General features: G+C 43.7%; 1 protein-coding gene across 1 annotated transcript in view; it reads right to left on the reverse strand.

Moving 5' to 3' along the window:
* Positions 1 to 74: 74 nt before the first annotated feature.
* DIS3L (DIS3 like exosome 3'-5' exoribonuclease) overlaps positions 75 to 26,372 on the reverse strand; it is a 49,903-nt gene continuing 23,605 nt past the window's right edge. The window contains exons 7-17 of the mRNA XM_066273278.1: positions 25,888 to 26,067; positions 22,342 to 22,511; positions 20,765 to 20,926; positions 15,788 to 16,035; positions 14,442 to 14,534; positions 11,810 to 12,343; positions 8,255 to 8,409; positions 7,973 to 8,151; positions 4,929 to 5,074; positions 4,325 to 4,499; positions 75 to 4,237 (exon numbers count right to left, since the gene is read on the reverse strand). Coding sequence (XP_066129375.1) covers positions 3,929 to 4,237; positions 4,325 to 4,499; positions 4,929 to 5,074; positions 7,973 to 8,151; positions 8,255 to 8,409; positions 11,810 to 12,343; positions 14,442 to 14,534; positions 15,788 to 16,035; positions 20,765 to 20,926; positions 22,342 to 22,511; positions 25,888 to 26,067 — 2,351 coding nt within the window. The 3' untranslated portion in view covers positions 75 to 3,928. The remainder of the gene's footprint in view (positions 4,238 to 4,324; positions 4,500 to 4,928; positions 5,075 to 7,972; positions 8,152 to 8,254; positions 8,410 to 11,809; positions 12,344 to 14,441; positions 14,535 to 15,787; positions 16,036 to 20,764; positions 20,927 to 22,341; positions 22,512 to 25,887; positions 26,068 to 26,372) is intronic.

Genomic DNA, 26,372 nt, shown 5'->3' on the forward strand with positions numbered 1-26,372 from the left:
AGGTTTTTATAGCTGTTTACATGTATTTTGAAGAGTGATTTTATTACTTACAAGGTCAAATGAAAGGTTGATGTATTGCCTTACCTGCATAGGTGCTAGGGAGGTTCATATGCTCCTTGGTACCTACTGACCAGTTGGAGAGAAACTTGTAAAGTATTATAAGGAATATAGAGCACCTAGGATGGATTCATAGGAGACCTTTCAATTAGAGGAGTTACCAAGAATTGGATAGTACATGTACTATGGTGATACATAAATGAAAATCTAAGAGATAAGAAAGGTTTGGGAATGGCACATATGAGGCTAGAACTATTAAGGCCAGATGGTGAGAAGACCTGATTAGCATCTTTTCTGCCTGAGCTTATCAACTTGGTAGATCGATAATCACAGATAAGGTAGTAGTGCACTGACAACTAAATTTAAAGAAGATCTGTCTAGTTCTTGGCAGGAAATTCCCATACAGGAAAGGAAAAAAACTAGTTTTTACAAATCAGGAGATGGGAAAGTTACTTTTTATGAAAAAGAGGCAGATTGATGAACAGTATGAAGTAGATTCTGTCCACGAAGCTGGACATCGTGCTCTCTTCGGGCTTGCTAACTTTAGGTGGGGATGGAGTGACAAGGATGGTTTGGTTGAAAGGCCAGGAAGTTGAGTACAGAACATATAAGATGTAGGGGCCTCGAGTGGCTATAGGCTTGCTAGGGACTTGCATAGTAAGGGGCCATAAGGCATATAAGCCTTTGAGGATTGTGGCTTATTGCTGCCATAGAGGATCAGATGGAGCATACTCGCTTCAGATAGGACCAATGCCTAGAGAAACTGCTTTTTCAAAGGGGCCTGTTCTGGCCCTCTACCCTCACCAGCTGGACCAGAGGTGACAAGAGAAAGGCTTACTTTTCCAGTTGTGGGATTTGCTGGCAAAGTGACAAGTCTCCAACAAGGGCAAAATCATTGCAACTCATCATCCAAGGAATACTCAGAAAAATGAGGGTGGAAAAGGAGGTTTGAGAGAATAGACCTGTGGACCCCGCCCTACCATGCTCCATCACCAACTAGTGCTGGTGACAGCAGGAGAGGTTAGAGTCAAATATGAAGTAATTTTAAAAGGATAGGTGGACAGGGCCCTGGCTGGTTGGCTCAGTGGTAGAGCACTGGCACAGCATGTGGATGTCCCGGGTTTGATTCCCGGCCAAGGCACACAGGAGAAGAACCCATCTGCTTCACCCCTCTCCCTCTGGCTTCTGTCCCTTCTATTTCTCTTTTTTCCCCTCCTGCAGCCATGGCTCAGAGTGAGTTGGCCCCAGGTGCTAAGGATGGCTCCATGGCCTCTGACTCAGGTGCTAAAAAAAATGGTTCTGGTTGCAACAGAGCAAGGGCCCCAGATGGGCAGTTTCGCCTACCTAGCGGGTTTGCCAGGTGGATCCCGGTCTAGGCACACATGGGAATCTGTCTCTGCCTCCTTCTCTCACTAAAATAAAATAAAAAAAAAAATAGATGGACAGGGCTAAGTCTTACTACATGAAAGTGATTGAAAAGTTAATCTCAGATGGCAAAGAGGCCTATGACCGAAATGGTCCAATGTAGCAAGTACTGGAAAAAGAACCGATTTGAGACAAGCTAACCAAAGATTAATTCTAGGTTTATTAAAAGGCAACTGGCACCTGACCTGTGGTGGTGCAGTGGATAAAGTGGAATGCTGAGGTCACTGGTTCAAAACCCTGGGATTACCTGGTCAAGGTACATATGGGAGTTGATGCTTCCTGCTCCTCCCCCCTTCTCTCTCTCTCTCTCCTCTCTAAAATGAATAAAGTCTTAAAAAAAAAAAAAAGGCAACTGGCAGCCCTGGCTGATTGGCTTAGTGGTAGAGTGTCAGCCTCGTGTGGGTATCCCAGGTTCGATTTCCAGTTAGGGTACACGGAGGTGACCATCTGCTTCTCTTCCCCCTCCTACAGCATGGCTTGATTGACTCCAGAGTTGGCCTCAGGCACTGAGGATGGCTCCAGTGGCCTCTGCCTCAGGTGCTAAAAATAGCTCAGTTGCTGAGCAATGGAGCAGCACTCCAGCTTGGCAGAGCATCCACCCATAGGTAGCTTGCTTGGTGGATCCCAGCACATGCAGGAGCCTGTCTCTCTGCCTCCCCTGGTCTCACAAAAAACAACAAAAAACCTACTGGCAACCTGACTTGCAGAGCCACCATTCACTAGTCATTTCTGAAAAATTAGTTTCCATAGTGACCTAATTGTACTTTATTTAATGCAACTTTAATGATGAGAAAAATTTTACACCTACAGTAGTAGTCCTCATCTGCAGGGGATATGTTCCAAGATCTCAAGTGGATATCTGAAATAGCAAATACCAAACCATATATGTACTGCGTTTTCTCCTATATATTATATACCTATGGTAATGTTTAATTTATAAATTAGGAACAGTAAGAAATCAACAATAAAATAGAACAATTATGCTGAAGTAAAAGTTATGTGAATGTTCTCTCATCAAACGCATTTATTTCTCCACAATTTCATGGACAAGATTCATTCTTACTGTAAATCTCAGCAACCTCAGCATGATTTTTTTTTGAGAGAGAGAGGAGAGATGAGAAGCATCAACTCATAGTTGTAACCTTTGGGCTCAAGTCAGTGACCATGGGGTCATGTTGATGATCCCATGCTTAAGTTGGCAACCCTGCCCTCAAGCTGGATGAGCCCACACTCAAGCCAGTGACCTTAGGGTTTTGAACCGGTGACTTTATTGTCCCAATGCTCTATCCACTGCACCACCACTGGTCAGGCTCAGAATACGATTTTTTTTCTTTACTGAGAACTTTATTGCTTCTCTGTGGCACAGTGGAATTGCCAGCATCACTGTGCTCTTGAGCCATTATGAAGTAAAATAAGGGTTACATGAACACAAATGTTGTAATCCTGATGTTCAATCTGATAAGCAAGATGGCCAAGTGATTAATATGCTAGTAGCATGTATCCACTGGTATGCTGTGGATATACTGGATGATTCATGTCCCATGCAGGGTAGAGCAGGACAGCAAGAGATTTTGTCATGCTACACAGAAAGGCATGCAATTTACAACTTAAGAATTGTTTATTTCTGGAACTTTCCATTTAATATTTTTGGACTGTGATTCTCTATGGGTAATTGAAATGGCAAGTGAAATCACAGATGGTGCAGACTACGACCTGTATGAAATAGCTACCCAGCCCTGGCCGGTTGGCTCTGGTAGAGCGTCAGCCTGGTATGCAGGAGTCCTGGGTTCAATTCCCGGCCAGGGCACACAGGAGAGGTGCCCATCTGCTTCTCCACCCCTCCCCCTCTCCTTCCTCTGTCTCTCTCTTCCCCTTCCGCAGCCGAGGCTCCACTGGAGCAAAGATGGCTCGGGCGCTGGGGATGGCTCCTCGGCCTCTGCCCCAGGCGCTAGAGTGGCTCTGGTCGCAAGAGAGCGACGCCCCGGAGGGGCAGAGCGTCACCCCTGGTGGGCGTGCCGGGTGGATCCCGGTCGGGCACATGCGGGAGTCTGTCTGACTGTCTCTCCCGTTTCCGGCTTCAGAAAAGTACAGAAAAAAAAAAAAAAAGACTGACCCGGGCGCTGAAGATGGCTCCGTGGCCTCTGCCTCAGGCGCTAGAATGGCTCTGGTTGCAGCAGAGCAACGCCCCAGATGGGCAGAGCATCGCCCCCTGGTGGGCATGCTGGGTGGATCCCAGTTGGGCGCATGCGGGACTCTGTCTGACTGCCTCCCGGTTTCCAGCTTCAGAAAAATACAAAAAAAAAAAAAAAAAAAGAAAAGGAAATAGCTACCCAATCTAATCAACTAGAATATCAGGTGACATGAAAATTAGATTAATGTTAAAATTGAAAAGAGGACAAAACATTCACATAAGATAAAGCTCTTTAATTGAAGTAAGAAGAGTGTTTCATATTTCATGACTGTTTGAAACATCCAAGAGAGCTAGGTCCCGTATCTCCTCTAGCAGTACGTACAGGCTTCTTCCTTTGGTTTGGCAGTATTTTTGATAATCTTCCTGAATGACGTTTACTTTGACTTCCTGGGCAAGCTGCGCTTCCTCCACAGATCTAGTTACTTCTTTCACTAAGTCACTCTTTAGCAAGAGGGAACTCTGATGGAAATGTTCTGTATCTGGTATCATGTATGGTTTGTTGCTAATTATTTCAAGCCTGACTGTATCAGAATGGCAACGTGAGGCCTGCACAGATATTCTCACCTATCATAGAGGATAAAATGCATATTAGTAAATCACATTCTTTGTTCTTTAGACTGAAAACAATATTTGGTGTAAATACAGACTTACTGTTACATGGTCAAACAGATGGAATGTAACAGATTCTCCTCCTGTTGTGGTAGAGGTGATTTTGTTCTGAAATCGTTGAAGGGATCCTGGTTTCCATTCCGAACGGCTGTCTGGGCCACATAAGATTACTAAACCATCTTTATTTCTTAGATAAGCAGCACCTTTAATCCCAAACCTGAATCATGTCCAGAATAAAAATCCAGAGGTAATATATTTTTTAGTATGCAGATCTTGTATATTTATCTAGAATGCTAGTTTTTGTTCTAGATTAAAAAAAAATCTGTCCTGTGATTTATCTCCCACCAATTTATTTTATTGATCAGATAGAAATAAAATCTCTTGCTAAATAAGTAAAATCCTAAGATTGATAACAGATATACTATAATAGATTCTAATATTTTATACTTATATAGTGAATTATACAGAATGGGGTAAAAGTAAGTTTATAGTTGTGAGTATGCAAAAGTTTATTCTTATATTATTTATTAATTATTGTATTATTTTCCATATAAATATTTAAATAAATTATACCTAAAGTACTGTTTGTGTTTCTACATTTTTAGTTTAACTATGATTAACATTTTTTATGTTAGACATAACATACCTTGGTATAAATACGAGCACACCATTTGTTCTAATTGAATAAATAACGCCATCAGATATGCAACGCTCCTCAGTTGGTTGGTCTTTGTCTTTAAAATACATGCACTGGAAGAGCTCAGTAGACTGCTTTTGAGAACGCTGTGCTGCCTGTGAGAAGCACAACCCCAAGGTATGATGACAGATTTCCCTGACATTCCCAGAAGAAACATGTAATTCACAGTCCCACAGAAACAGTATCTTTAAGGCTAGAGTTTATAAAACTATTAATACAAATATTCTTTTCTAAAAAAGAATATGTGATATTTTATAATTTTATTTTATTTTTTTGTTTATTGATTTCAGCAAGAGAGGAAGGGAGAGAGAGAGAATGACAGAAACTGGAACATAGATCTATTCCTGTATGTGCCCTGACGGGGATCAAACCGACAAACTATGCTTTGAAACAATGCTCTAACCAACAGAGCTATTCAGCCAGGGAAAATATTCTTCTCTATTATGAATTAAATAAACTTTTGTGGGAACAAAACCATCAGTATTATTCCCTAAAAAAAGTCTTAGAAAATTAATTCATTAAGAAAGCAACCAGGCCCTGGCCGGTTTGCTCAGTGGTAGAGCATCGTCCTGGCGTGTAAAAGTCCCGGGTTCGATTCCCGGCCAGGGCACACAGGAGAAGCGCCCATCTGCTTCTCCACCCCTCTCCCTCTCCTTCCTCTCTCTCTCTCTCTTCCCCTCCCGCAGCGAGGCTCCATTGGAGCAAAAATGGCCCGGGCGCTGGGGATGGCTCCTTGGCCTCTGCCCTAGGCGCTAGAGTGGCTCTGGTCAGGACAGAGTGACCCCCCGGAGGGGCAGAGCATCGCCCCCTGGTGGGCAGAGCGTCGCCCCCTGGTGGGCGTGCCTGGTGGATCCCCGGTCGGCGCATGCGGGAGTCTGACTATCTCTCCCCGTTTCCAGCTTCAGAAAAATATAAAAAAAAAAAAAAAGAAAGAAAAAAAGAAAGCAACCAGTTTGTTATTTAGAACCTATATACAGTTCATGTAGAGGAAAAGCATCCATATCTATGCTAACCTTTATTTTCAAGTCTATCCTACCAAAATCCTGTTGGTGGAAGTGGAAATTGGCACTATTATTCTGGAAGGCAATTTAGTAATATGTATCAGAGTTCCATTTGCGCTCACACACAGCAATTCATTATTACCAAGAATTTATCCAGGGAATAATATGAGCTGTCTGTAAAAGTATACACATGGGGATGCTTGTAAACTGGATTGCCTAGAACAGCTCTGCCCAACAAAACTTTCTGCAGTGGTGAAAATGTATGTCTATTACCCCATGGTAGCCTCTAGCCACATGTCTATTGATCATGTGAAAGGTGGCTGGCTAGTGTGACAGAGAACTGAGTTTTTAAACTTTTTAAAATTTTAATTTAGGGCCTGGCTGGTTGGTTCCATGGATAGAGCATCAGCCCAGAGTATGAACATCCCAGGTTTGATTCAAGGTCAGAGCACACAAGAGAAGCAACTATGTGCTTCTCTCTCCCTCCATTTCTCCCTTCTCTCCCTTTTCTCTTCCCACAGCCAGTGGCTTGATTTGTTTGAGTGTTAGCCCCAGGTACTGAGGATAGCTCAGCTAGTCCAACTGCATCAGCCTCAGGCACTGAGGATAGCTTGGCTGATTTGAACATCTGCCCCAGATGGGGGTTACTGGGTGGATCCTGGTTGGGGTGCATACAGCAATCTATCTCTCTGCCCCTTCTCCTCTCACTTAAAAATAAATAAATAAATAAATAAAAATAAATAAATAAATTTTAATTTAAATAGCCAATATGGCTGGTGGCTATAATATTGCAGAGCACAGAATATAAAACATTAGATACAGGAAATTATATTAAACATTTAGGTAGTTTATAATTTTACATATCACCAAATGGTCTAGTTCTATGCTGTGCTATATTGAAGCCACTAGCAACAATATGAAATAGAACACAAAGCAGCTTCTAAAACAATGAGGTAACTACATTGACAAGGTGTTTATCAATAACAGATGTGTGAAGTGAAAAGACAGACTTCAAAACAACAGGTAAGAATAATATTTTAACAAATAAAAAGCATTATCTAGCCTGATCTGTGGTGGCGCAGTGGATAAAACGTCGACCTGGAAATGCTGAGGTCGCCGGTTCGAAACCCTGGGCTTGCCTGGTCAAGGCACATATGGGAGATGATGCTTCCAGCTCCTCCCCCCTATCTCTCTCTCTCTCTGTCTCTCTCTCCCTCTCTCTCTCCTCTCTAAAATGAATAAATAAAATAAAATAAAAAAAAAATAAAAAAAAGCATTATCTAGGATTGTTAATAATGGTTATTTCTAGGTGGTTAAGATGATAGATGATCTTTTACATTTCTATATTTTGGGAAAAACAACTAACCTATTGTTAAACCTCCCAAATTCATATTAAGTTACTTGAGGACATTTGTAAATGTACTAAGAGCTACTCAACAAACTATAATTTTTCATGATATTTCATTGGTTAGAATAATTCTAAAATTTAATTTGCTAGACTATATGGTATTTCATACTATTACACAATAAAGCTGATATTCTCTTAGCAAAAGAGATAATAAGGCCCTGGCCGGTTTGCTCTGTGGTAGAGTGTCGGCCTGGCGTGCAGAAGTCCCGGGTTCGATTCTCGACCAGGGCACACAGGAGAAGCGCCCATCTGCTTTCCACCCCTCCCCCTCTCCTTCCTCTCTGACTCTCTCTTCCCCTCCCGCAGCCAAGGCTCCATTGGAGCAAAGATGGCCTGGGTGCTGGGGATGGCTCCTTGGCCTCTGCCCCAGGCGCTAGAGTGGCTCTGGTCGGGACAGAGCGACGCCCCGGAGGGGCAGAGCATCGCCCCCTGGTGGGCAGAATGTCGCCCCCTGGTGGGCGTGCCTGGTGGATCCCGGTCGGGCGCATGCGGGAGTCTGTCTATGTATCCCCGTTTCCAGCTTCAGAAAAATACAAAAAAAAAAAAAAAAAAGAGATAAATAGAGATTTTAAAAGCTCTCTTACTCGGTTTCTGTTGTTGATATGTCTGCATAATTCCTCAAGATCTTTGTTGCTTATCAAATTTTCCTTAATTTCCATTTTCTTATCTTTTGAAATGGCTGCCATTAATAATCGATGTACTATAATATCTGAGTATCTTCTTATTGGAGAAGTAAAGTGAGTGTATTTGTCTAATGCAAGACCTTCAAAAAGAAACCAAAAGATTGAAATGAACAAACAAAAAGAATACTTTTTAAACAACCTGCTGAAGGTTATGGCCACACAAAGGAAAATTTTGTCACTCACCATAATGATGGAACTCTTCCTCTGCACAGGATCCAGTGGAGAAGTACATTGCATTAGACATGGCCTGTGTGGCCATCAAGCGGAGCAGTCTGTTTACAATGGGATCATTGGGGTCATTCGCATTATCCAGAGAATCAGCCAGTGTCTTATTGGACCTGACAAAAAAAGGGAAAAACTTTTACTTAGTCTCCAGCAATGATTTATAAATCAACATTCATGAATATTTCCATCTGATAGTAGTGAAATTTATTTTGGACACATTTCAGAAAGAACTCTTTTCTTTTTCTTTTTTTTTGTATTTTTCTGAAGCTGGAAACGGGGAGAGACAGTCAGACAGACTCCCGCATGCGCCCGACTGGGATCCACCCAGAACACCCACCAGAGGGCGATGCTCTGCCCATCTGGGGCCGCTCTGTTGCAACCAGAGCCACTCTAGTGCCTGAGGCAGAGTCCATGGAGCCATCCTCAGCGCCCGGGCCATCTTTGCTCCAATGGAGCCTTGGCTGCGGGAGGGGAAGAGAGAGACAGAGAGGAAGGAGAGGGGGAGGGGTGGAGAAGCAGATGGGCGCTTCTCCTGTGTGCCCTGGCCGGGAATCGCACCTGGGACTTCTGCACGCCAGGCCGATGCTCTACCACTGAGCAAACTGGCCAGGGCCCAGAAAGAACTCTTTTCAACTATAGAAATCTAGTTTGATTTTAAGATTTAAACAAAAAAATGTGTCAGAATTTAAATGTTTTTTTTTTCTTTTTTTGCGAGACAGAAACAGAGCGAGGGACAGACAGGCAGAAAGGGAGAGCGATGAGAAGCCTCAATTCTTTGTTGTAGCTCCTTAGTTGTTCATTGATTGCTTTCTCATATGTGCCTTGACCACAGGGCTGCAGCCAAGCCAATGATTCCTTGCTCAAGCCAGCAACCTTGGGCTTCAAGCCACTGACCTTTCGGCTCAGGCCAGCGACCATGGGCTCATGTCTATGATCTCACGCTCAAGTCAGTGACCCTGCACTCAAGCTAGTGAGCCTGTGCTCAAGCCAGATGAGCCAAAGCGTAAGCCTGTGACCTCGGGGTTTTGAACCTGGGTCCTCTGCATCCCAGTCTGACACTAAATCCACTGCACTACTGCCTGGTCAGGCAGAATTTAAATGTTTCTTAAGTAGTAAAGAGTAACATGCTAGCACCTATGAGGTTAAGTTAATACTTAGCACATAGCAGGTGGTTCAATACTTGCTGAATTCCTAACACTCTTAACCTTAGACATACTGTACAGGTCAAAGAATGGACTTTTTCTTTTATTTATTTATTTAAAAAAAAAAGATTTTATTGATTTTAGAGAGATGAAAGAGAGAGGAAGAGAGAGAGAGAGAAAGGGAGGGGGGAGAAAGTGGGAAGCATCAACTCATAGTAGTTGCTTCTGGTATGTGCCTTGACCAGGCAAGCCCAGGGTTTTGAACCAGAGACCTTAGCGTTCCAGGTCGACATTCTATCCATTGTGCCACCACAGGTCAGGTGGACTTTCTCTTTTTTTTAAATCAATAATTACAGAGCCAGACAGAGTTAAAATACTAAACTAAATCCGAGGTACAAAAGTAAAAGAAACTTAAATTATTATTATTTAAAGAGATAGAGCCTGACCAGGCGGTGGCGCAATGCATGGAGCGTCGGACTGGGATGCAGAGGACCTGGGTTCAAGACCCCGAGGTCACCAGCTTGAGTGCGGGCTCATCTGGTTTGAGGAAAAGCCCACCAGCTTGGACCCATGGTCGCTGGTTCCAGCAAGGGGTTACTGCTGCTGAAGGCCCGCGGTCAAGGCACGTGTGAGAGGGCAATCAGTGAACAACTAAGGTGTTGCAACGCGCAATGAAAAACTGATTGATGCTTCTCATCTCTCTGTTCCTGTCTGTCTGTCCCTGTCTATCCCTCTCTCTCACTCTCTTCTCTGTAAAAAATAAATAAAAATTAAAAAAAAAATTAAAGAGATAGAAAGCATTTTATTTACTCTTAAATAACCTTAAAAAACCCAGGAGGTATAGAATTATATTAACAATTTAATAACAGAGCATGTAATTCCATTCTGTAGTGTAGCCCACTAAGACAAAAAGGAGGAAGGGAGACATGGGAATGACGAACAGAAAAGCAAAGCTACGTACAGTGGGCACTGCTGTGAGCTTTCAAGATGGACAGACTTCCCTAGCGTGCGGAGGACCCAGGTTCGATTCCCGGCCAGGACACACATGAGAAGCGCCCATTTGCTTCTCCACCCCTCCGCCGCGCCTTCTTCTCTGTCTCTCTCTTCCCCTCCCGCAGCCAAGGCTCCATCAGAGCAAAGATGGCCCGGGTGCTGGGGATGGCTCTGTGGCCTCTGCCTCAGGCGCTAGAGTGGCTCCGGTCGCAACATGGCAACGCCCAGGATGGGCAGAGCATCGCCCCATGGTGGGCGTGCCGGGTGGATCCCGGTCAGGCGCATGCGGGAGTCTGTCTGACTGTCTCTCTCTGTTTCCAGCTTCAGAAAAATGAATAAAAAACCCAAAAAAACAAAAACCAAAACAACAAAAAAAACCCAAGATGGACAGACTTGGATTCAAATCTTGGCTCAGTCTAGACTACTTAAATTATAATGAAGGGATTTAACCTCTCCAGACTTAATTTCCCTGTCTGTAAAATACCAATGACACATGATATTGGAGAGCCCTTTGCACCTGCGCCTGGCATGTGGGCACAAAGCTCAACCACTAAACCAGCTAAAGATGCCATCACCTAAACAGAGGGGCAAAAAGATCCACTTTAATTAATAATAGAGTTAGCACCTATTACTTCACAACAAAATACTGAAAAATCTTCTTCCTACATCATTTTCAACAGGGAAAATATTTTATCCTGGGGGGGGGTGCGGTGAAAAGTCTCAGTCTATAGAGCAGGTGGGTATAATTTACCAGCAATGTGCCGTCTCATGATATGCCGCAGTGAAATAAATAAAATTACTTCTTGGGTTTTGCCTAATGACTAAATGAAATTAAATCAAGCCTGATTAGGCGGTGACACAGTGGATAGAGCCTTGGACTGGGATGCAGATGACCCAGGTTTGAAACCCCAAGGTCGCTGGCTTGAGCACAAGTTTACTGCCTTTAGCAAGGGGTCACTCGGTCAGCTGTAGCCCCCCACCGTCAAGGCACATATGAAAGAGCAATCAATGAACAACTAATGTGCCGCAACGAAGAATTGATGCTTCTCATCTTTTTCCCTTCCTGTCTGTCCCTATCTATCCCTCTCTCTGTCTCTCTCTGTTTCTGTCACACACACACACACACACACACACAAAAGAAATTAAATCAAGTTTCCTTACTTCTGTATTATAAATTGTAGTGGATCAAAATTTGCCTCAATAGACTTGTTTTCATTTTAAGTCTCTTGTACCTACATTATAGTAAATGAAGCAAGAGAGCCAAGAAGTTTTCTATTTTTGGTCAAAGATCTGGCTGTCACAATTTAAGAACTACTGTAAAATAAATAAGTGTAAAACACTCCCTTCCATTCCTCTGCCCCCTCAAAACAGGAATTACCGCGTATCTATGAAGAAGCCTTTTGCTTTAGCACATTCTTTTAGTTCCGAGAAGAACTCCTGGTGTGGAGGAGGGTGTTGGCGCAACAAGGCCTGATGAGGGAAGCTCTCCCAGATCTTCTTGGCTACCCAGTGGTTGGCCAAGATCATGCATTCAGCCACTGTCTCATGGACTTCCAGGGGCTGCTTAGGGATGAGATCATGAATGTTCTTTTTTTCATCTAGCTGTACACGAACTTCCACCCCTTCCAGTTCCAGCGCACCACAGCGGTCTCGTTTGGCTCGGACATGGCGTGCTATGTCAGTCAGCTTTCCAATTGCCCACACTAATTCTTCTAGCTTGGCTTGTCTGCTCCTCTCATCCAAATCTCTGAATTCTGGAATATCATCAATGATGTTAAAGTTTCCATCCAGGAGTTCCTGGGCTGCTTCATAAAATAGTTTGTATGCTGATCGAATAATGGTTCTGCCATACCACACTTCCTTAATTTCATAGGAGGTTTTATCCAATTCCCACATGACACTTACAGCATACCTACAAAAAAGAAACACTAAAATCATTATTTAGTTCTTCCACTTCTGCGGCAAGCAGAACTAGTATAACTTAAAATAAATGGCATTGCTACAGGTTTTTGGTCTAATGTCTCAATCCAAATGCTCCACCACTAAATCAAAATTAGACTAGCTTGGCCCTGGCTGGTTGGCTCAGTGGTAAAGAGTGTCGGCCTGGCGTGCGGGAGTCCCGGGTTCGATTCCCGGCCAGGGCACACAAGAGAAGCGCCCAAATAACTCATAGAAAGGGATATGTAAATGACTGTTAAACATATAAAAAATGTTTAACTTTTCTTGTAGTTGAGTTAAAATGTAAATTAAAACCACTTTAAAATACCCATTTTCACTTATCAAATTGGCAAAGATAAAAATTACAACATATTGTGTAGGCAAGGCTGTGGGGAAACAAATATTCTCATGTATTGATGGTTGAAATATAATTGTAACCTCTTGAAGGGCAGAGTAAATCTAACACAAATATATACATATACCCTTTGAGAGAAATTCCACTTATAGAAATTTATCCTCCAGACCACAGGTCCCCAAACTTTTTACACAGGGGGCCAGTTCACTGTCTCTCAGACCGTTGGAGGGCCGCCACATACAGTGCTTCTCTCACTGACCACCAATGAAAGAGGTGCCCCTTCCAGAAGCGTGGTGGGGGCCGGATAAATGGCCTCAGGGGCCACATGCAGGCCGTAGTTTGGGGACGCCTGCTCCAGACTGTACTTTAAAAAATATGAAATGACTTATATTCCAAATAATTCAGAATACAGGGGGTCATTGGGTTATGATAGTCTTGACATATAACATTTTGCGTTCACGACGCTTACTCTCATAAAAATTTTTAAAAATTGAGACGTGAGTGTTTCAGCTTACACTGTTAGCATCCTACTTACAGACTAAGTGGGCAAACTAGTTTGCTTGTACAGGGTGGAAGAATATGCAGTAAAGTGGCAGATGAGTGAGGGAGTTGGTGTCCCCCAGTACACTTACCTATGCCATTTTGGACTGTTAAAAATGTACCTGTTGGCCCTGGAAAGTTGGCTCAGTGGTAGAGTGTTGGCCCGGTGTGTGGAAGTCCCGAGTTTGATTCTGGGCCAGGGCACACAGGAGAAGCGCCCATCTGCTTCTCCACCCCTCCCCCTCTCCTTCCTCTCTGTCTCTCTCTTCCCCTCCAGCAGCCAAGGCTCCACTGGAGCAAAGTTGGCCTGGACACTAAGGACGGCACCACGGTCTCACCTCTGGTGCTAATATGGCTTTGGTTGCAATGGAGCAATGGCCCCAGATGGGCAGAGCATCGCCCCCTAGTGGGCATGCTGAGTGGATCCTGGTTGGGTGAATGTGGGAGTCTGTTTGTCTCCCTGCTTCTCATTTAAGAAAAATACAAAAAAAAAAAAAAAAAAAGAGCAAGTGTTTTGTTTGTGTTAGGCTAGTAGGCTAGGCTAGGCTAGACCCCCTGTAGTTTTGTTTGTAATAGCAAAAAACTGGAAACAATGCATATTTGCATAGATAAGCAACTCTTAATAACATGGAATGATCCTCAACATCATTAAGTTAAAAAAAAAGAAAAAGCAAGGTGCTGAACAGCATATACATATATAATGTCAGTATTTGCATAAAAAAGAAAGCCCATATCCATATTTGTGCATATATGCCTTTTACCTAGAAAACTATGTAAAAAAATTGGTAACTAAGGGAAAGTGGTAGGAGGAATCCTTTCACTAAATATGTTTTAGAACCTATGAATTTTGGACTATATGGTTTTATTAACTATTCAATAGAAACTTTAACTACAACAAGAAATATTTCCTAGGTTCATGCGATGCATACAAAACAGCCTCAACCAGGGAATGTATATGCACAAAGTTGTATCCCTTTGTTACCACCTTTAGCTGACTTTAAAAAGCCAACAAGGGGAGAAACAGCTTCACAGGCAGAGAAAGAGAGAAGAGGAAAGGAGAGGGAGGGAAGGCTGGAGAAACAGAGCTGTATGAAGTAAGTGGTACAGAGGGGTGTAGTAGAAAGAAGAGAGGCCCGAAGATCAGCAGGCATCACACAGGTAAAAGTAACAAACTCACCTATCGACGCCTCCCAGAAGGGAGCACAAATCCGCACTGAGGATGGAGGGCAGCATGTCGTAGCGTCGGTCTGCTAAGTAGTAAGTGGTGGCCCTGGGAATGACATACATATGGGTACATGACCTTCAGCAGCAAGAAGCAGAACTGCTGACTGCATGGGCTGCTGGGAGGTAAACGGTCGAAATTTTAATACAAAATTTCCCAAGGCTGTTTTTTTTTTTTTTTCATAAAGTACAGCCGACTGGGTAATAAAGCTACTGTACTTCCATGTTCCCACTTTTGTAAGTGATACTGCTTTGGGCTGAATATGCTTCCACTGATATAAAAAAGAAAAAGTGACATGACTCTTAGTTGTATAAAAAAAATGAGAGTGTAACAATCCAGTATTTATATAAAAGAACATACTACTACATGAAAATTTAACCCATTTCAGTTTAGAAGAAAACAATGTATGAACAGGTTCTGTTACAAAAAGCAAGGTACACTGATTAAGGTATTATTTTTCAGCCTGACCAGGTGGTGGCGTAGTGAATAGAGTGTTGAACTGGGATGTGGAGGACCCAAGCTCGAAACTCTGAGGTTGCCAGCTTGAGCGCGGGATCATCTGGTTTGAGCAAGGCTCACCAACTTGAGCCTAAAGTCACTGGCTTGAGCAAGGGGTCACTCAGTCTGCTGTAACCCCCCAGTCAAGGCACATATGAGAAAGCAATCAATGAACAACTAAGGTGTCACAACGAAGAATTGATGCTTCTCATCTCTGCCCCTAACTGTCCCTCTCTCTGTCTCTGCCACACACACACAAAAAAAAGGTATTATTTTTCTAAAGGAAAAGGGAAAGTGCACCTCAATTTTTTTTTCTGGAAGAGATCTTAAGAATTGTAAAAAATTGCCTGACATGGCAGTGGCGCAGTGGATAGAGCGTCGGACTGGGATGCGGAGGACCCAGGTTCGAGACCCCAAGGTCGCCAGCTTAAACGCGGGCTCAACTGGTTTGAGCAAAGCTCACCAGCTTGGACCGAAGGTCGCTGGCTCGAGCAAGGGGTTACTCGGTCTGCTGAAGGCCCACAGTCAAGGCACATATGAGAAAGCAATCAGTGAACAACTAAGGTGTCTCAACTAAAAACTGATGATTGATGCTTCTCATCTCTCTCCGTTTCTGTCTTTCCTGTCTATCCCTCTATCTCTGTAAAAAAAAAAAAAAAAAAAAAAAAAAGATGTCCCTGTAGGTGATATTAAGCCTTTAAAAAAATTGTAAAAAATTATGAAATCTAGGTTTTGAAAATCTGGAACTAGAATAGTTACAGTCACATTTACATAATTACAGTGCTCATTTCAAATAACATTACCTTGTCCTAGCTTCAATATCTATAGAAGAATTTGGTGCCACAAAGTGTGTGACATCTGCAATGTGGACCCCGAGTTCCAGGTTGCCATTATTTAAGGTTCTGACTGAGAGTGTGTCATCCACATCTTCACAACCTTTGGGGTCAATGCTGAATACAAGATGGGTTTTCCTCAAGTCTCTGCGTTCTCGTTCCTCTTCAGGACTCACCTTCCAGGGGTTTTCTGGTGTGTTTACTGGCATCTCACACATCTGTAAAACAAGAGACTAAATATTCAGCAATTCCTTCAACACACATTTCCTATAAAAAGCTACTCTGACATTCTCAATGTGACCACATAGAAATCCCATTCATTCCCCATTACCCTCTACAGTTAACCCATGTTTGCTTCTCTTGATCAATAAAAATTTACTTAGGTGCTTCATGTGTCAAAAAGTGTGCTAGGCTTTGGAAAGTCAAGTCAATAGAAAAGACAGTCTCTGGCCCTTGAGGACCTCCATGGTCTGACAGGAATGTCCTGCAACTTTCATCAGCCTCCTTAGTTATGGGGGCTGGAGCAGGAATGAATGGGTGGCTTATAAAGTACAGCCCCTACCCTATTTTCCTCCCCTCCCCTCCCCTCCCCCACTCCCTTCCCCTCCCTCTCTCTCTCTCTTTCTTTTTTATTTGAGAGGAGGGGAGATAGAGAAACAGACTCCCACATGCGCCCTGACTGGGATCCACCTGGTGACCCTCGTCTGGGGCCGTTGCTCTGCTCGTCTAGGGCCATGCTTGCAACCAAGCTATTTTTAGTGCCTAAGGCAGAGGCTCCACAGAGCCATCCTCAGCACCTGGAGCCAAGGTGCTGGAATCAATCGAGCCATGGCTGCAGGAGTGGAAGAAAAAGGGGGAGGGGGCAGGGGGGGGGGAGGAGAAGCAGATGGTTGCTTCTCCTGTGTGTCCTGACTGGGAATCAAACTTGGGACTTCGACATGCCGGGTTGACACTTTACCACTGAGCCAACCTGCCAGGGCCTCTACCCCGTTTTCAAGTGATCCATTTCATTTATTTAAATGTAATTGGCTTTTAATTCAAGTCAAGCTCTGGAAAAAAATCAACATGTCCTAAATAGTTAAAGTTTATTCCTCAAAGATAATTTAAGCAGGACCAATCTAGGGCATTTTCTCTCCATTATTACCCATTTAAACCATCAATTTGCAGTTAAGTAGGCTAAAAGGGAAGAGAATTCTAGATCTATGAGTCTAATCTATGCTTTATTGTATTCTAACATTTTCATGAAGAGCTGAAACAAGTCAACAAATAATTTCCAGAAACTAATGTTAAACATAAAAATTTAATAATGCAAAATATTTAAAAATATTTTCCTTTTATAGCTATTGTTCTGTCAAAATCTCCAAGGAAAATAAGGACACCCATATGCTCTTGATGGCAATGCAAACTGGTCAATTTTTTCTGGAGAACGATCTGCCAATATATAACAAAAGCTATTTAAATTTTTTATGTCCGTTGATTTGGTAATTTCACTTTAAGGATTACCTTCCAAGGAAGATGATTAAAAGAGAAAAAAAGCAGTGTTTATAAAAGTGTCTGAAGTAGCATTTTTTATAATACTGAAATAGTAAGCAGCCCAAATGCCCAACAACTGAGGAGCGCTAAAGCAAACTAGAGTACATACAATATACAATAATTTGCCACGACTATTAAAAATAAGTAGGCTATGTCAATATATAGAAATAATTTTAATGGAAAGCAGAACAGAAAATAGTATGTGCATACTATGAATATAGCCCTGCAAAAAATAATAAACAAAATTTATGAGGATCTTAAAAGATTACAGTGATGAAAATAGCTGATGCTTTATGTTCTTGAAATTTTTGTCTTCTGTAAAGGTTACAAAAACTATTTCATTGTGATAAGGTGCCAAGAACCGCAAAACTGTTAACATTAGTATTTTAAAAGGAATAGTCAGGCCCCCTTACCCCTCCTTTCTGAGGGAGAAAAACAAGGAGAAGAGCTTGCAGGGGCAACTGAGTCAGCTAGTTATAGTTTAACTACTTCCTACAGTTCTCTGGAAAGAGACTTGCCACCTGCTAGACAGAGCAAAGAAGATAGAACCTAACTGAAAACCCCTTCCTCTTCTCCTTTCTCTTCTTTTCTTTTCTTTTTTTTTTTACAGAGACAGAGAGAGTCAGAGAGAGGGAGACAGGGACAGACAGGAATGGAGAGAAGCATCCATCATCAGTTTTTCATTGCGACACCTTAGTTGTTCATTGATTGCTTTCTCATGTGCCTTGACCGTGGGCCTTCAGCAGACTGAGCAACCCCTTGCTCGAGCCAGCAACCTTGGGTCCAAGCTGGTGAGCTTTTGGTCAAATCAGATGAGCCCGCATTCAAGCTGGCGACCTCGGGGTCTCGAACCTGGGTCCTCTGCAACCCAGTCCAATGCTCTACCCACTGTGCCACCGCCTGGTCAGGCCTCTTCTCCTTTCTTAAAAGCCTTCAGGAAACAATGTTTACGTACCTCAATTAAAAATTCCTACACTGGCCCTGGTTGGTTGGCTCAGCGGTAGAGCGTCGGCCTGGCGTGTGGGGGACCCGGGTTCGATTCCCAGCCAGGGCACAGGAGAAGCACCCATTTGCTTCTCCAACCCCTCCCCTTCCTCTCTGTCTCTCTCTTCCCCTCCCGCAGCCAAGGCTCCATTGGAGCAAAGATGGCCTGGGCGCTGGGGATGGCTCCTTGGCCTCTGCCCCAGGCGCTAGAGTGGCTCTGGTCGCTCGCGGTAGAGCGACCCACCGGAGGGGCAGAGCATCGCCCCCTGGTGGGCAGAGCATCGCCCCTGGTGGGCGTGCTGGGTGGATCCCGGTCGGGCGCATGCGGGAGTCTGTCTGACTGTCTCTCCCCGTTTCCAGCTTCAGAAAAGTACAAAAAAAAAAAAAATTCCTACACTAATCCTGACTCACCCTCCCATCCTTGAGTCATGAGTGACATCTACCTCTAGACAAAGGGATCATGAGCCCCCCCCTCCTTTGCATGAAAAACCTGTATTTTGTAACATTTTATATGCTTTCTAATAATCATAATTTTGAAATTCTTTGTATGTGTAAAACTTGTAAACTAAGCAAGCAGGGACTAGCTTTAGACTTCCTAATAAGCTAACTCCAACACTCTTAGCAAAAGTAACTTCATTTAGCTTCTCTCCTTATCCTAAACTAAACATTTCCCACTATTGTGGCGACAGGGATAGGTTGTAAATCCTAACAGGGGTCCCCAAACTTTTTACACAGGGGGCCAGTTCATTGTCCCTCAGACCGTTGGAGGGCCGCCACATACAGTGCTCCTCTCACTGACCACCAATGAAAGAGGTGCCCCTTCCGGAAGTGTGGCAGGGGGCCGGATAAATGGTCTCAGGGGGCCGCATGTGGCCCGCGGGCCGTAGTTTGGGGATGCCTGTACCTAGAATGTTTGGGAATGTCTTTGTCAGGTATATAAAACATTTATCACTACTCTGTTATCTTATGGTCTTAGTGTGTAGAATGTTTTTCCTTTTGATAGATCCTATAGGCAAACATTGTAAGAAGACAGTAAAATTCAATGAGCTTGTTAGTAAGATTAATGACTTTTGTACCATGCTCCCCCTTTTTCCCCAACCAGTATGTGATTTTTGTCTTTAAAAGCAGCCTCAGAACTGTGTTCAGTGCTGCATGATTTGGGTTTGATATGCCCTGTGCATGTCGCAGGCAAAAAAGCTCCTGCTAAAATTTCTTCTGTAACCTTGGTGTCTCTGTGGAACTAGCTGGTTACTTTATAACATCCTAATGAGCTTGATTTTTTTTACCCATGGATCAGAGCTGTATGGAACCCAAGAAGCTGCCTCCTGTGCCTTTCTGCAGGCCTCTGGTTAAATGATTGTGACAAGGAGTGGAGCCCAGTGGGTCTGTATCTAAGCACCTTTGTAGTTGCTGGGGGTGGGTGTATACTGAGTACATAGGACACTGACATACCACTTTTAAGCAGTGGGAAAATATATATATATATATATATATATATATATATATATATATATATTTTTTTTTTTTTTTACAGAGGCAGAGATAGACAGGGACAGACAGACAGGAATGGAGAGAGATGAGAAGCATCAATCATTAGTTTTTCGTTGCGCGTTCTTAGTTGTTCATTGATTGCTTTCTCATATGTGACTTGACCGCGGGCCTTCAGCAGACCGAGTAACCCCTTGCTGGAGCCAGCGACCTTGGGTCCAAGCTGGTGAGCTTTTTTTTTTTTGCTCAAGCCAGATGAGCCCGCGCTCAAGCTGGCGACCTCGGGTCTCGAACCTGGGTCCTTCCGCATCCCAGGCCGATGCTCTATCCACTGCGCCACCACCTGGTCAGGCCATATATATATATTTTTTACAGAGACAGAGAGTGAGTCAGAGAGAGGGATAGACAGGGACAGACAGACAGGAACAGAGAGATGAGAAGCATCAATCATTAGTTTTTCATTGTGCGTTGCAACACCTTAGTTGTTCATTGATTGCTTTCTCATATGTGCCTTGACCGTGGGCCTTCAGCAGACCAAGTAACCCCTTGCTGGAGCCAGCGACCTTGGGTCCAAGCTGGTGAGCTTTTGCTCAAACCAGATGAGCCCGCGCTCAAGCTGGCGACCTCGGGGTCTCAAACATGGGTCCTCTGCATCCCAGTCCAATGCTCTTTCCACTGTGCTACCGCCTGGGCAGGCGAAAATATAAAATTTTGACAACTGTGAGGCTATAAAAAACTAACTTTGCACTTGAAGCTGACTTCAGTCTAGTCCCAACACAGAATAAAGAGGAGTAAGATTTTTCTATTACATGTGGTTTTAGACAGTGGTTGTGACATAACACAAAAATTTTTTTCTTTCTTAATAATGAAACCAACAACAAAGGCAAAACGAAAATGTAGTAAATGTCTTTCACCCAATCTAAGTTCTCAAGGAAATCTGACCTGAGCTTCTGAGAAAGGGGCAACTGAAATACTATTTTCCACCAGGATGGTTGCAATTTCTCCTTCCAAATCTCCAACTCTTCCTAAAACACGCACAAAGTGTCCATTTGGATACATGGATGTTGATTCCCAGGAATCAATGCGCACAACTACCCTGAAGTCCTGCACAAAAAGAGAAGAAAAAAACACAAGGCCAGTGCCAGGAGTTAAATGGATCAATTAATTAGAAGCACCAAACAAATTAAGAGATAAACAGCATTAAGTTCCAAAGACAGTAGCCAATTTACAAATAGTGGATATTATTTTGTTTAAATAGATCTTCCTGTTTTACTAGATTTCCAGATGGTATATAAATGGTTGGCCCAGTGCACTGAAAGGAAGCATTACCTCTCTAAATCAAATGGGTTGGAAATTTTGGTCTATTAAAGAAAGCCAACTGTAACATATTTTAGTTAACATTTGCAACACAAGGGAAAAACTCAGTTACCCATTGTCCAAATTAGATTTCAAAACAATAATCTCATTTTTTTGTGCATGGGAGTTACTTTATTTTATTTTATTTATTTTTTAACAGAGACAGAGAGTCAGAGAGAGGGATAGACAGGGACAGACAGAAAGGAACGGAGAGAGATGAGAAGCATCAATCATTAGTTTTTCATTGCAACACCTTAGTTGTTCACTGATTGCTTTCTCATATGTGCCTTGACTGTGGGGCTACAGCAGACCAAGTAACCCGTTGCTTGAGCCAGCGACCTTGGGTCTAAGCTGGTGAGCTTTGCTCAAAACAGAAGAGCCCATGCTCAAGCTGGTGACCTCAGGGTCTTGAACCTGGGTCCTCTACATCCCAGGCCGACGCTCTATCCACTTAGTCACCGCCTGGTCAGGCACTTTCTAATTTTTAAAGACATTTTTTTGGTGGGGAAGAAGGTATCAGTGTGACTGAACGCCAAGGGCCCCAAATTCCTGCAAACCATGCATAAAGAGAGTAGTTCCAACTGGCCTCAGAAAGGCTTCAACATGTTAAGGTGCACAATGAGCAGGTTACTGGCTGGGGACATCCTGCTTCAGTGTCTCATTTAGAAACTGCAAAACATCAGGCAAATCAAATTGGGTGATTCTTATACTCTTCGCTACCATTAAGGTTAATTTCTAATTTTTTTGTTTGTCTTCTCTCTAGTGCTATATTCCTTTATGGATAGTCGATTCTGTGAAGAACCACTATATCATCTCTACGGGGCAGAGTGATTGTATTTCTATATCGCTTGCTAGAAGAAAGCTTGTTAGTGTTGGCACAGTGTATCTATTCAAAGCTTCTATGCTGGACAGCTGGATAATGTATGTTCTCTCTAGTAGCCTTACACAGCTCTTTCTAGGACGGTTTCTCTCTGGCCTTCATTTATTAACCAAGGACTACTTAATAGATGGTTTTATATATTTAGAATTTTTGAAAAACAGGAGCTTGAATACCAGATGCCATCAATAATTTATCCCTTCTTATGCAAAGGAATTAACAATGTTTTCTGGTGCTGCTCAAAAGCTGGCAAATCGGGGAAAATGGAAGACACAATGTCAGCTACCTGAAGGGCTTCCGCTTGCTGAGTGCTAATTCGGATTTTGGGAATTCTGTAATCCCAAGGCGTAACTAGGATTTTCTGGGCATTTTTGCCCTGGGATTGGATCTCTTCTTTGGATGGAAATGTCACCACATAATCCCGCCAGTTCTTCTGAAGGATGCCCACCACTCTGCCTTTAGAAAAACAAAACAAAACAAAACAAAACAAAAAACCTTAAATGGTGAGATGTCACCCATCTGGACTCTGCCCAGTTCAGCAGTGATGAAAAAAGCAGGGAACAACATCCCCTTCCCTTTTCTTAAGTACATCCACACAAGGCGAGAGATGCTTAAACATTGGTCTTTCTAGCATTTTGTTATTAAGATTGATTTTAAAAAACGTTTAATGACATTGTCAGTGTGCACTTTCTTCTGTGGGGCCTGGCGTGACAATTAGAACCCATTAGTCCCACTTTCTCTTTTGCCCTTACCTTATGGAGCTCAGGGTTAGGCGTGTTGGGAAAAGTCAATGATTTTCACTTTTCTAACCCAGGTCCTCTACTGTGCATTTTTACCATTTTTCTTGCATTTTCCCACCAGTCAAGATTGTTTGGCCTAACATGCTATACAAAAAGGATACAAATCGTTTAAATCTGATACATAACACTTTTAATCATCACTGACTAAAAAACAAAATTAATACAGTGTGTCCGTAAAGTCATGATGCACTTTTGACTGGTCACAGGAAAGCAACAAAAGACAATAGAAATGTGAAATTTGCATCAAATAAAGGAAAACTCTCCCAGTTTCATACCTACTCAGTGCAGTTCGATGTGGGCATGCACAGATTTTTTTTTTTTGTATTTTTCTGAAGATGGAAACGGGGAGGCAGTCAGACAGACTCTCGCATGCGCCTGACCGGGATCCACCCAGCATGCCCACCAGGGGGCGATGCTCTGCCCATCTGGGGCGTTGCTCTGTTGCAACCAGAGCCATTCTAGTGCCTGAGGCAGAGGCCATGGAGCCAATCTCAGCGCCTGGGCCAACTTTGCTCCAATGGAGCCTTGGCTGCAGGAAGGGAAGAGAGAGACAGAGAGGAAGGAGAGGGGGAGTGGTGAAGCAGATGGGCGCTTCTCCTGTGTGCCCTGGCTGGGAATCGAACCCGGGACTCCTGCACGCCAGGCCGATGCTCTACCACTGAGCCAACTGGCCAGGGCATGCACAGATTTTTTAGGGCTCCTTAGGTAGCTATCCTATATAGCCTCTACAGACTCGTCACTGACTAATGGCCTACTAGAACGGGATTTCTCCACCAAACTGCCAGTTTCCTTCAACTGCTTATCCCACCGAGTAATGTTATTCCTATGTGGTGGCGCTTCGTTATAAACATGCCAATATTCACGCTGCACTTTGGTCACGGATTCGAATTTAGAGAGCCACAGAACACACTGAACTTTCCTCTGAATTGTCCACATCTTGACTGGCATGGCCGTGGGCTGCTCCGCTGTATATACGATGTTACATCATCATCTGCGCATGCACACATGCTGCCACATTATCCTACAGAAACTGGGAGGGTTTTCCTTTTATTTGGTGCAGATTTCACATTTCTATCGTCTTTTATTGCTTTCCTGTGACCAGTCAAAAGTGCACCATGACTTTATGGACGTACTGTAGTTAAAAGCACTATCTCTTTTTCTCATAAACATTTATTGAGCCCCTCCCAGGGCTCTGTTCTAGGTGAAGGGAATATAGCAGTATCAGAGCAAAGTCTTTGGTTTCCTGGAAAGTACATTCTAGTCTGGGTGTCTGTGGGGGTGCCAAACAGTAAAAAAATGACTATTTTTGAGGTAGTGATGATTGCTAAGAAAGATTTAATTAGGGTAAGGTGGCCAAGAGTAAGAAAGAGCCAGAAGTAGCAGCCATTTTAAATAAAGTGACATCTGAGCAGAGACTTGAAGCGAAGAAAGGAGGTATGAGATGTTTGGGGACGGCTTGTTTCCAGTGGTGGGAAGGACAAGCTGGTCAGTGTGGCAGGAGCAGAATGATGAGGAGGACAATGATAGAAGGCAGCCCAACCTGGTGGGAACCTGTAGGTTGGAGGAAGGACTTTGGATTTTATTCTGAGAAACAGGAAGCAGTAATTGAAGAGTTTTGAGCAGAGACACGGTAAGACCTAGACTTTTAAGAGGATCGCAGTGGCTCCTGTGTGGAGAAAAGACTATCTGGGAGCCGGGGTGGGAGCAGGAGGCCAGTGAGGAGGCTGCTGGGAAAATTTCACCAAGGGGCTCCAGAGGACTGAATCAGGAGAGAAGTGGCGGAGTGTGGAGTGGCCGAGTTCAGTTAGACCTGCCAGGACTTGCTGATGTGTGAAAGGAAATTCAAGGATGATTCCAGGGTCTGGCCAATTGTAAGAATGAACTTGCCATTTATGGAGATGGGGAAGACTCGAGGAGCGGGTTGGGGAGTGGAAATCGGAAATTTGTTATTGTGTTAAGTTTGAGATGCACTCTGGACATCCAGGGGAAGATGCCAAATAGGCAACTGAGTAGAAAGGACTTGAGGCTAAAGGGGTTTGGGCTGGAGGCAGAAAGCCAGAGGACAGAACGAACCCTTCTAGGAGGAGCGCACAGGAAAAAGAGATCCCGGGGCAGCTGGGTGCATCCAGTAGGACGATGAGGTGAGAGGACCCAGCAGGGGAACAGAGAGCGAGCAACCAGCAGGGGAGGGGAAGAACCCAGAAGCTAATGAAGAGGCTGTGGTCTGCGGGTCAAGCGCTGCAGACAAGTTTTAGATGCCAAGGACTGCTGGCAATGAGGTCGCTGGTGACCTTGAAAAGAGGTCAAGCTTTTCTTTTCTTTTTAAAATTACTTTAGTTTTAGATTTTATTTTATTGATTTTAGAGAAAGGAGAAAGAGAGAAGGAAAGAGGGGGGAGAGGAGCGAGAAGCATCAACTTGTAGTAGTTGCTTCTCGTATGCGCCTCGACCAGGCAAGCCCGGGGTTCTGAGTCGGAGACCTCAGCGTTCCAGGTCGATGCTTTAATCCACTGCGCCACCACAGGTCAGGCCAAGGTTTTCCTTTTGGGGTCGAGGGATATGCCTGAATGTAGTGTCTTGGGGAAAAAAATGGGTAAAGAGGAAGCAGAGAGAATGCATAGTTATCTGTTTCACTGAGTCTCGCCATAAACTGAAGCAGAGAAAAGGGAGGTAGCGGCAGGGAATGTGGGATTCAAGCGGGTTTTGCTTTTGTTTTAAGACAGGAGATATAGCATATTTGGGTGCTGATGAGAATAAAATAAACCAGCAGAGAAAAGAAACTGATAATATAGAAAAAGAGACTATTAATAATTGTGCTCTGGCCGGTAGCTCGGTAGGTTAGGGCATTTTCCCACGTTGATGGTTCAATCCCTAAGTCAGGGCACGTACAGGAACAGATCTGTGTTCCTGTCTCTCTCTCCCTCTCTTTCTCTCTCATCATGATCAATAAATAAAAGTGAGTAACAATAGTTGCAATATTTCGGGATGGTTAAGGAGAGGAGAAGGGTAACTGTGACCTCCCAGCTGGCTTACCTGTGGGCATGGGCTCGCTCGGGGACTCCCCCGCGGCCCTGTCATCGCTGTCGTTCTCGCACAGGGCCGCGGTTCTTCCTTTCCACTCGTTTTTAGGAAGCAACTCCACAACTACCACGTCTCCGTGGATCGAGCGGTTTCGAGCCTTCATCCCATGGATTAGGATGTCACTAACTAAACCTGTATTTGGGACAGCGCAGAGAAACCCCATGAGGCCAAGAGTGATGCCACACCAGTGAGGCACGTCAAACATAGTGTATCTGAGGTCTGATCAGCTTTCCTGCAAAGAAAAGCTTCTTCCTTTCAAAAAAATAGGTCAAGCATCTTTTGCCCCACAGGTTAAGAATGAAGAAACAGGCCATCATGATGTGCGCTCATAAAGGGCCACCCTCAGTCATGGTTTAAGATAGGTAACAGGCCTGACCTGTGGTGGTACAGTGGATGGAGCGTCCACTTGGAAATGCTGAGGTTGCCAGTTCAAAACC

This window comes from Saccopteryx bilineata, chromosome 4 (genome assembly GCF_036850765.1).
Source record: "Saccopteryx bilineata isolate mSacBil1 chromosome 4, mSacBil1_pri_phased_curated, whole genome shotgun sequence".
NCBI classification, from domain to species: Eukaryota; Metazoa; Chordata; class Mammalia; order Chiroptera; family Emballonuridae; genus Saccopteryx; species Saccopteryx bilineata.